Genomic DNA, 8,998 nt, shown 5'->3' with positions numbered 1-8,998 from the left:
CGTCGACGGATCAGCACAAACATTTTTATTCCGTAGTGAGAAGCTCCGCGTGCATGAGAGCTCGCACTCGATGCGAATTACTATTTAGTGGAGTCTCCGGATGCGATCGATCGCAGAGATCAATGGACCTCTCCCCCATAATCATCGAATCTCAGTCTCATCTAGTCAATACCGAACAGACGTCAAACCGGCAGTAGGTCAAATAGTCACAACCTTGAATCCACTACGCTGGGTGCGAATCGCGGCACGAACCATAGAGTACTTACTCGTAAAGCCTCCTTAATGCCCGTCTACAGTTACACAACCTATTCTCACTTTCCGCCATCGAATGACGAATCATTCCAAAACGATTAGGGGCTTCGATACGAAAAACTCAACTATTGTTTCACGAAAATATAGGAAACCGCTCAATTCGGATGGGGTGTTCTACGCCTCAAGCTCACTCACTACCTAGACAGAAAGAGCTCACAAAATAGATACGCTTATAGCACTCGTCGAAAATTTCTCGGGCACAACCAATCGACGCGTCTGTCGATGCGGCGATCTGAGATTTCTATCGCTTTCGGACTGACTTCGACGACCCTTCAAGTATCCATGATTAAACCATCAACAAATGGGTCATCACTTGATGGATTGACTTCGGTTTTGCTTCTCCATAAAACCTTCAAAGAAAATTTAAGGTGAATTAGTCCTCTGAACATACCTCCTGAGGTTGCCCGAGCGGCCACTCGGTCTCGTGCAAGCTTATTGACACGCCGAACACAGATCACTGAATAATTGCATAACATCAGTTGTGACGGATCGTGGAGCAAACATCAGACTAGTGTACATTCGCTGTTCCGTTGTTGTGAGAAGAGACGTGTTGCTCCTTCGCTCCCGCGACGAAGGAGCTTCAGAGGGGAAAGAGTGAGGTGCTACCGCGTCGCAACGTCTGTCATGCCCTCTGGCTCTGAGGCGATTTTCCCTCGGTCAAGCCCTATAGGTGATCAGAACGAACGATTGGCCCAATGTTTTTGCCGCTACAAGGATCCAGCGTAGAATATTTCGATCGCAGAAAAAGCCAGGACGGGGGTAAAGCTCTACCGCGCTCAGGCTCAATTTGAATTCCGAACGACGTCCCCGGCAGAAGAGCGAGCGAAACGATCCTCGGAAGCCATACAGCCCAGCAAGGTCGGCTCAGATGCTCTCAGGTTCCCCGGGCGCTTTCGGAGTGAATTCGAAGGCACGTGGTGGACTTTGCGAGAAAAATCTTGGACCACCTAGCGGCGGAGCGGCATCGAGCACGGGAAACGGTATTAGACGGGTCAAAAGGAGAGGAAGAAAGGAAACTCTGGCTCCTTAGAGACGCCACAGTTCGTCTAAGCAGCGAATCCAAGTGCTCTAAGGCGAGTCTCCAAGGATCGAAGCTCAGTGTAACCTCAGAACTCTGATCATGATTTCTACTCTTGAACTCACTAAGTGGAAGAATGAATGGTTGTCGTGGATTGTCTAAGTATCTCGACGAGGATGGGAAGAGTGGCTCCTTGTTAATCAACAGCGACAAAAACCGGAACAATAAAACTCCGACTGCTCACACGTAACGGGCTTTTTGCTCCTTGAGAGGCGTTTGTCCCCCACGAGCGGCTCGTGTCTTTGTCAGCGGTGACTGTTGCCGAAGATCGCATACAAAAACCAGTACAAAAGAGACCGAGTTTCAGCATGACTCGTCTCTTTCAACCTACCAGGCGTAAAAAAAATCATGCTCCAATGGGAAAACGTTTTTCAATTTCTCAACGCGTTCGTTTTTTTCATATCGGTGAGCAGTGTAAAAATCACAGGCGATCATCACCCTCAACTTCTCCTTGAACTTGAAGGCGGCGCAAGCATAAATACGCTGAAGGTTGACGCAAAATCGCTTACCTTCCTTCTCGTTGTTATCAGGCGGAACCTGATAGGTCATGCTGCCAGTGACAGAAGGCAGGCGAATGTCGAGATTTTCGCCTTTTTCCGTAACGATCTTATCGTTCATGGCATATAGCTTTGAGGTTATGTCTCTCTCCAAAAGTAAAGCGAAAACAGCTGCTAGGAAGTTCTCCTTGACCAAGAGGTACTCCAGATTCTGGCGTTGCCATAGTATGTATCGGCAGGGCGTCACCGCGATGATCGTTACCTGCGGATATACTCCTACGTGTGAACGAGTCGCCTGGATGGCATGAGTCCTGGATTCCCCAGAGGAGTTTGGGCGAAATTCTTTCCCCCAATGGACGCTCTAACGGGGCTTTTGAATCAATCAATCAATCAGTTGTGCGCCTTGCACCCCATGGGCGAGTACGTGAGCTCATTTTGTCGAACACCGTTGCTCGCTCGCATGACGGCGTTGGTTGGGTCCTTGTCCGGGAGCGTTCTCCTGCGATCGACCCGGCCCCGAGAACGCCACCACCCGCCCTCCGGAGAAGTATTTCGTGCGGTGGATCGCGACTTCGGGACCCGGACCGCGGAATGAATTCAAAGGACTCAGATCCCAGCCACAAGTACCCGCCCTGTACGTATGGGGGAGACGTCATCGGTTCGCAGCTGCAGCGTGAGCCTACCTTGTACTTATCTTCCTTCCCCGAGCGAGTGGACTCGAATTCGGGTGAATCTAAGAATTCCCGCGGATGAATATGATGCAAGAAATGATGGTCTGAAAGCACGCTGGCCCTGGAGGAAAAATTGATTGTAGGAATCCCGGAGCGGAGCTTGGACCGATAGGACTCATGTAATTAGCAGCCGATGAGCCATCGAGTGTATTTTCGACCGCAGGCGCATTCTCTATCCGAGATTTGAGCTTACTTTCCCGCGACAAGTAGGGCTAGACGATCTGTCCTAGTCAAGTTTTGCATGGCGTACGCTTCTCCTGCGTGCAGGTTCAAGATCTGAGGAAGTATCGTGTTTCAAAGCCACGCCGACGTGAGCATGGGATCTGACCTACGAAATGCGATTCGGAAGTCCTTCCTCACCTGCGCGTACTCGAGCGACACCAATCGCTTAAACAGCATACGAGGTACACGCATCGGAGCGAAGAGAACCTCGTAAATGTCTTCCAATTCTCCCGGAAACTTAACTTGCCTGGAAATATATTTCTCATTATTCGTGAGTCTTGCCGTTCACCGTGTCAACGTCCTGGAATATGATTTCGTTCTCCAATCTGATGCATAAAATCTCACCTGAGCGTGAAAAGTAAATAGATCGTCTGAGCCATATTTATGATCATCGCAGCGAAACTATAGAAGAAGAGATCAGGCGCACAAAGCACATTCCATGCCCATGCTGTCGTTATGAGGAATGCCACCTGGAGGGGAATCGTTGAATTCATGAGTCTCGCCTATCACGGATATGGAACCATGGTTCTGTTGTCAGAGCGAGCAGAATTCGGCCTCACCATGAGAAGGGTATGGAGGAATAGTCCCCCATACTTGTTGTTCGGCGCCATGAAGCCCGAAACGAAGAAGAGGTTGGCGAGCTGGGAAAAAGAATTCACGAGAGTGTTCTTCTCTAGCTCCGCGGCCACAGGAAAGTTCGTGACCGTTCGCGAAGATTTCTTCTAAACTCAAACCTGGAACAGGATGTGCTGAGGTTCCTTCCATGATTGGCAGATGAGTAATTGATCAGATTTTCCCAGGAGAGAGAATGTTGGCGCCCTGAGAGCAGAGGCCAGCGCTTCGCTGTCTGATCCGCTCGAGTTGAATTCCATGACTAGCTCCTAACCCCACTGATCCCCTACAGATGAAATCTGTAAAGTGAATTTACTCGATCGTTCCTCGGTCTTGCGGCTCCTTCCAACTCGGATATCGAAATTCACGCTAGAGAACTAACTTGGGCAGATCTGCCGGTACCAGTTCTGACGCTCTTCAGGGTACATCGAACATCGTTCAGAGCTTCACTCGCGAGATTTCGATAGGGAAAGGAACTACGACACTCTTCGATGGTTCGATGGTTCTCTGCGATGTTGACATCGCAGGGGAGACGAAGAGTGGGCGCTAGGGGTGAGAACTCCGGTCCGGACAGTATTCCCATTAGGAGCCTTTCTAAAAGTCTATTCCACTTCCCGCCCGACTCAAGATTCTGAACCTGCCGCAGAAACCATATCATCCCCTCGATCTTCTCCCACACGACGCACCACCGCCGGATGGATCTGAACGCGCGGAGCGCGATAGTGGCGCCCGAAATTCGAAAATTGAGAGAGAACGACAGCGCGTTTTGAGTGAGCTGAAGCGGGAATCAGCTGATCGTGAGAGATGAACATAGTCCACCCTTGATAATTTCGTCCCGAGTTCTGGACTACTACGGCTCGACAGACTTTTCGTGATCGTCAGAGCGTTCTCTCTAATTCGTCGCAACGTATCGGATATCGTCAATTAGTCCTCAACATGGCCACTGTTCTAGACCTGAAGCCCAACCGGGATCTACTCGACCCGAATTTCGAAACCTATCGCTTGGATACCCAGTCCCTCGATGTTGTTGAGGGCAAGCTCCCGGTACGTGAGGGAGCGCCTCCATTCTCCGAGCTCAGGAGCGGAGGTGATACCATTGTGCAGGTCCCTCCAAAACGGCTGTTGAGGATTTCTCAAAAAGCGGTTCCCTTTGCTCGCTTCAGGCACGAGTGAGTCGCAGAGACCTGGCCCCCGGCAAGTTCGGCTTATGTCATGTGCAGCTGCAACTCAACCACAATGCCTTGATAACGGACGACTTTAATCTGGGAGTAGTTTTCTACTTCAGCGAAGGAGAGGTGGGTGTAAGCGACGAGGACGAGTGAGCAGTTGTTAGTGAAGTGAACAAGCCAAAAAACTCATTGTCGGTCGTATTCAATCAGCTCTTCAGGTGTGATTGCCGGAGGGAATCGTCTCGAGGGTACTCAGAAGCCCTGAGAAGGATTTCACCTGTGTACAAACTGCCATCAGCCGGTTCTACGGGGACGGCTTCTCTTCGATTCCTCTCAGATGAACATGCCGTAGTCTTGGAGCCTGGTGGGAATCTGATCCTCTTGAACACAGGCTCGCGAAAGCGTGGTGAGAGGTGGGTACGTGTTCGAATACACTACTTCGAACCCCATCCTGTGTCTTCTTACTGACCAATATTATTCACTCTAACGTCAAAGGTTCGAAGAAATTTGCTCTTTGGAGACTGATTTGCGGGATTCGGAGATACTGAACGCTGCCGAAACGAACTCATCGCATGGCGAACCCCAAATCGTCCTCCTCATCTGCTCGGTCAAGGACGACGAAAGTAATTCAATTTCATCGATCTACTCTCCCTGCATCGAGCAATCGAGCGTTCTAACGAAAGCCTTGCAGCCTGGCTCTGAATATCCGGATTTTTAGATCTCAGGGGACGCGGACCTTCCTGTCTCGATTGGCTCATGCTCGATGCGAAATCGGACAAGGTCAAAGAGAAGATATCGTTGACCGTCACTTGGAGACACCAAATCCTCGGCAAAGCTGTTCCGAGGTTCACGAAGTTCCTCTCCGATGGGTAAATAGCAATGGAACGGATGGTTACGATGCTACCGCTTATCTCGAGCGGATCACGGACCTGCGATCGAGCGTTCACTCGACCTGCGATCGACCTGCGATCGACCTGCGATCACTGACCTGCGTGAATAATGATTCTGATCGCTTTTGACTTCAAGCTCACAGCACGCGACACGCGTACTTATTTGCGCTGATTGCCATTACGAAGCTTTGGGGGATTCTGACGCCGAGCCCGCGTCGCAGGACCAGGTGCGCGATTGATTCCCTTCGTTTCTCGGTCGTACCAGCTCGATGATTCTGAGAGTTCTCTTGTGAATGGCAAGCTCAAATGAGCCAAAGGAGCTGAGAACGATCGATCTCTCCTTCAGGCGCAGGAGAATTCGGATCCAGCTTTATTTTCGTACATCCAAGACGAGACGGAAGCGACGGTCATATTCTCGCTGGAGGCTGGCGTATCGAAAAACGACATAAAAGTGATCATTACGTCGCAGAAAATTCAGGTCTGTATCGTTGCTTTCTGTGAGTCTCTCAGATCCACGAGAATATTCAATTCTCCTAGGGATGCAATAACATTAGGGAACTCCTCAGGTCATAATCAAAGCGAAGACCGTGATCGATGGCACGTTGCATGATAGCGTGGACCCTGGTTCCTCCGTCTGGTGTATCGTCGATTCTAAACTCGAAGTAAGTACACTCGATACCGCAGTAGAGCTCGCCTGGGTTTTCTTCGTCATTTTTCGATCGAAAATGCTTTTTCCCTCTCGTTCCAATTCCCCGTATCGAACCCGAAATGATAAAGCCCCACCATAGATCACGTTGTGCAAGAGGATTCAAGGACGCTGGTCGCGACTTTTCACCAACGACCTCCGAGGCGAAGAAATTTTCGATCCGGCATACGCTGCATCGGTAAGCTTCCATCGTGATCGAGATCCCCGGATGATATTGCGCATCTAGTCGAATCGCTTTGTCTACTCAGTCAGAAAACTGAGGATGATCCCGCTTGGTATTCGGTGAAGGTTCATGAACGTCTCAAACACCTCACATCGAGCGAGCAGGATACAGCGTGCGGATCGAGCCTGACCGAATCCGATCGCGGAGAAATCTGTGACGAACCACCCGATGAGTTTCACGTGGAAGTTTTCTCTGGAAGAGGCGAAGGGTATGAAATTCAAAATTTTCACATATGTTCATCATGTCCTGTCGATAGCGGGCTGAAATTCGGGAGTCTCGAATGACGGGATCGCCCGCAATGCTTTCACCGAAGATGAGCAATCTCTATTCCGTCCCTTTCAGAGTCAAGAGAGTGAATTTCTCGGACTTGACAGGACGGGAGTATATCATGCAGATGCACGCGATGGGGGGTCCTCTATTGGTATTGCGGCACGACGTGGATGGCTTCGCCTGGAGATTCTCGATCGATAAAGAGGTTGGACGAATTAGACATGACGTTTCACCGGTAGACTTTTCTCCTTATCGCCGACAACGCGTCCAGCTCAAATTTCCTATTCTCATGCAGAATTCTGTTGAGGTTGAGCATGTCTACGTCATCAGTGCTTTCGGTTATGTTGTTGCGTCGAAACGCGATAGGGTCTTGTCGGCCTCTTGCCTCGAAGCTGGTCACTCCGCCCTGGTCGATGCGAAGAACAACGTTTTCATCTATGAGCATCAAACGAAGGTGAGAGCCGAGAGATTCGACGGCGGAAACTTCCGTAATCCATTTAAGTCAGTCTCTACTCTTGGCTTCGATTTGAATCTCTTGACCTCTCGATATTCAGACAGTGTGATTCGGGTAATCATAGCTTCGCTGCTCCGGATTCCAGGAATCGCCAAAGAAGAAAATTCTCCGGGAGTACGTGGTGCCCTTACGATCGGGCGCGACTCATGTGATCGGGGGTCGAATGTTCGAGGACAGCCTCGTTCTGCTGACCGCTGAGTCTCTCTTCATGATCGCATTGCCGACTAAAGTCCCTGCGACTGCGTGAGCTTCCAGCTCACCCAAGCATTAGTGACGATCTACTTCTCCGATCCTCGATGACAGCCCGCGCTCTGCAAGAATTCTTTTTCCAGCATCGCTCGTTAACTTTTCCATTGATATTCGACTAGACTAGCTGCATGGTATCTGTCTTACCTGGGACTGAATGATAAGCAAACACGGAATGATAATGTGCAAGCGAGGGAAAAGTGAAGAGAGTATCAGGAACGACCAGGCGACCGCGAGCGGCCCCAGGGATGGAGGCACCCCTGCGACAATTCACCTCTCCGTCACCGAAAAACCTATTATAAGCAGCGCCTAGGAGGACTATTGAGAAATATTTACTGACCACTGGCTCAGACCTCAGTGTGACGTCAAAAAATACCTTTGAGAAACCGAGTCGCCGGAGACGATTCGTGCTAAATGCGATCTGGTATCTGAGCTTTTTCCAAGAGCGCTCTAGTTCGCGGAGTCTCGGTGAAGGCGGAGCTCCGGGTCAGGTGGCGGAACCCTCAATGCCCGGGCCAGCTCCATTCCGAGTCCACACAATATGCTCTCGGTTCTCAAGGTGTTCCTCCGCAGGGCACCGACGATGTTCTTTTTAGTATCAGGTACATGAATTCGGCGGCCAGAAGTTATCGAAAGTCGGTCGATTTCGATCAACGCAAAAATTAGCCTAAGATGCCTGATTACGGATCGGTACGCTTCGATATTCGATTGATGGCTGGAGAGAAGCTTGGAATCACCGCGAAGGTCATGAAGAACGGTTACAATCGATGTTTATTTCACAGTGTACACAGTGTGTTTGCGTGAGAAGACCACTTCTGCATTCTCCAGATTTCATGAATAAATGAAGCAAAGCGTCATCATCGTATATACATACATATAAATTTCCGACGTGAAATTCGAGCGTAACGCAGCATTGACTAGAAGCTGATTACGGAACTTTGGCTCCATCATAGATGAACTTGTGGCGTCGTTGCATCGATGACCCATCCTCAAATGTTCCGGATCATAAGTGGGTTTCCGAATAACATCTTCCCTAAATACTGTCGTCACAATTACCATACAAAATCGTGGATAGTTACCTAGAGAGGCAAACATAGAACAGCTTTTCAGGGTCGAGAAACATAGCGCGTTCTTTTCTGGTCCCTCACCGAGCTTCGGAAGTCGATTCCGATGGTCTCGTTTCTCGAACCCATCGACACACTGGAGAAAACCTGCTCCCACCGAGCAGTTGAGCCACAGAGAACTTCTCGGGAGAATTCATGAGCCCCATCAAGATCAGAACGTGAATGGAGGGACGCTCGGATCATCAGATCTTTAAGTACTTTCTCGGATTGAGCAGAACAGGGCAATATTCCTGTTCATGTCGGGTCAGTCACTTCCGAAGGTTCTTTCGTCGTCTCGCATAGTGGTTGGGGACGGCGGGATCTTCGGAATCACCCACAGAGAGCTCTGATCCTCCCGGTCGAACATTGCGGGTAGCTTTATTCATCCTTGCCGAGTCTAACTCGATGAACCTCCAGATTTTCTG

At 50.0% G+C, this 8,998-nt stretch overlaps 2 protein-coding genes across 2 annotated transcripts; one reads left to right on the top strand and one right to left on the bottom strand.

The window, feature by feature from the left end:
- Positions 1–621: 621 nt before the first annotated feature.
- On the bottom strand, positions 622–3,712 carry LOC100905413 (popeye domain cAMP effector bves). Its single transcript, XM_003738139.1, has 8 exons — positions 3,575–3,712; positions 3,401–3,481; positions 3,186–3,310; positions 2,979–3,087; positions 2,812–2,894; positions 2,571–2,679; positions 1,900–2,149; positions 622–662 (listed from the first exon to the last, which is right to left on the bottom strand). The coding sequence occupies exons 1-8, from the start codon at positions 3,710–3,712 to the stop codon at positions 622–624; spliced, it is 936 nt and encodes a 311-aa protein (XP_003738187.1).
- Positions 3,713–4,388: 676 nt separating this feature from the next.
- Positions 4,389–7,471, top strand: LOC100905262 (nudC domain-containing protein 1). The gene is made up of 12 exons (XM_003738138.1): positions 4,389–4,496; positions 4,616–4,747; positions 5,142–5,244; positions 5,340–5,490; positions 5,648–5,738; positions 5,858–5,989; positions 6,078–6,173; positions 6,300–6,395; positions 6,506–6,648; positions 6,783–6,915; positions 7,006–7,164; positions 7,310–7,471. The coding sequence occupies exons 1-12, from the start codon at positions 4,389–4,391 to the stop codon at positions 7,469–7,471; spliced, it is 1,506 nt and encodes a 501-aa protein (XP_003738186.1).
- The last annotated feature ends 1,527 nt before the right edge of the window (positions 7,472–8,998 follow it).

Source organism: Galendromus occidentalis, unplaced genomic scaffold, assembly GCF_000255335.2.
Source record: "Galendromus occidentalis unplaced genomic scaffold, Mocc_1.1 scf7180000075782, whole genome shotgun sequence".
Classification (NCBI taxonomy): Eukaryota; Metazoa; Arthropoda; class Arachnida; order Mesostigmata; family Phytoseiidae; genus Galendromus; species Galendromus occidentalis.
This window is presented reverse-complemented; position numbering and strand designations above follow the sequence as displayed.